General features: G+C 27.4%; 1 protein-coding gene across 1 annotated transcript; it reads right to left on the bottom strand.

Annotated features, from left to right (window-relative positions):
* Positions 1-1,051: 1,051 nt before the first annotated feature.
* Positions 1,052-1,806, bottom strand: LOC129906030 (uncharacterized). Its single transcript, XM_055981654.1, has 4 exons — positions 1,619-1,806; positions 1,484-1,561; positions 1,295-1,416; positions 1,052-1,235 (listed from the first exon to the last, which is right to left on the bottom strand). Exons 1-4 carry the CDS (start codon positions 1,689-1,691, stop codon positions 1,104-1,106), a joined length of 405 nt encoding a protein of 134 aa, XP_055837629.1. The 5' UTR covers positions 1,692-1,806; the 3' UTR covers positions 1,052-1,103.

The raw sequence follows: 1,806 nt of genomic DNA, 5'->3' as shown, positions 1-1,806 counted from the left end.
ATTATTCACTACTACTAATTTAATAAATACTTCCTTATTCCGTGACCTTTCTTTTTAAATAAAGTGAATCTTCTTCGTTGGCTATAGGTCTTGATTTGAGTCTATCTTTACTTCTAATTAAATTTCATGCTCGTCAATGAGCATAAAAACCAGAATATACAAGTATCAACAAAATGAAAAAAAATTGTTCTTGAGGTCTGATATCCAAAAGTTTTCTAAAAATTAAAAAAAAAAATCAAAAATCTCATACCTACAAAAAAAAAAACTGTATGCGTTTTTAGGCCATATTTTAAAGCTGCAATTTTTGGATCCAAGATTTTTCAAAATCGGCTCCTTGCCTCTTAAATATTCCGGCAATACTCTGCGAGGTAGTCGACAGGTCTCTTCTCACTTAAATTTTAGTGGCGAACAAAGAACTAGTTTTGCCGTTTTTAAAATTCCATGCGAACAAAAATGCTTCGTGTGAAAAATTTCCACGTGAATCTCATGTAAAAATATTATCAGCATATTATTTATATTATGTATTTGTTTGATCGTTATTCTGCATGCAGTCAATCTCATTCTAATACGTAACGTGTGTTTGAATATTGAATATACAAAAATGCATACATTTTTGTTTTGGTCCGTTATATTTTTTTTTAAAAGAAATGAATGTTAAGTTTTTGTTATTTTTTATGAAATTCTATAAAAATATTAAAATCTACTGCCATAAAAATGAATCTACTGCGTTAATTGTTCAAATCTACTTTGACATTTTTTTCAAAAAGTCCCATCCCTGAATCGTCACTCATTCAAAATTTTGGGAGTGAAGAATTCACTCCTTTTTCAATTTTGGAATTTGAAATCACTCTTTTTGTGAGTAATTTTATAGCTAGGGGTTAGCATTTCGTAAAGCTGTCTTTACCCAGTTTCTTGCTTCCCAGATATACCCATTTCCCAACCTTACGTTACGTTATTATTACTTTTATTTAATTCCAGAAGTATTTGTATCTTTTTTTACAAATGAAAAACATTTTATCAGAACAGTGTTTTAAAATATACAAAACGGAAATTTTTAATAAATTGTAAATCTTAAACAAAAGTATATAAAATAAAATTTATAATCATTGAATAGTCATAGCAAGTTCTTTTTCAAAATTAGCGAAATCTTCTTCGGTGAAAATAGATTCCTCTTCTTGCACGTCTGGTTTTGGCTTCTTGATAACATATTTCTTATTATGAATTCGTTCAAAAATCTAGTGGAATTTTAATTAAATTATCAGCATTTTTAAAAGAATGTCTAATTTGTTAATACCTTTTCCGCATTCTTGATCTTGGCTCCATGTTTGGAAAACATAAGAAGTTTGTTTACATTTTGTGCAGCTCTTGCATTACTCGATTCCATTTCTTTTCTGATATCATTGATGGTTTTCTTAGCTGGTATAATTTATTTTGAATGCATAATAAATTAATAGTTTTTTTTAAATAATTTAAAAAATATTACCAGGTTTTTTGAATGCAGATTCTTCATATCGAGGGTTTCTCGATTTGAAATCCTTTTTCTTGACAGTGCTTTCTTTTTCTAAAAATTTCAATAAATCAAGTTATAATCCTTACATTTGAAAGCAGAAAAATATACCTTTTCTTTTTTTAGTTGCTTCCATATCTTCTTCGACTATTGCCATACTTTTTTTCAACATTGACATAGACATTTTAATAAAATATTTTTATATTACAAAGTTTTTGTTGAAATTGTTAAAATTTTATTTTTGATTTATTTTTTTGTCCACATGAGCTTGAGAAAAATAAACGTGAAGTTAGCTTTGA

The sequence above is a fragment of the Episyrphus balteatus genome, chromosome 1 (assembly GCF_945859705.1).
Source record: "Episyrphus balteatus chromosome 1, idEpiBalt1.1, whole genome shotgun sequence".
Classification (NCBI taxonomy): domain Eukaryota; kingdom Metazoa; phylum Arthropoda; class Insecta; order Diptera; family Syrphidae; genus Episyrphus; species Episyrphus balteatus.
This window is presented reverse-complemented; position numbering and strand designations above follow the sequence as displayed.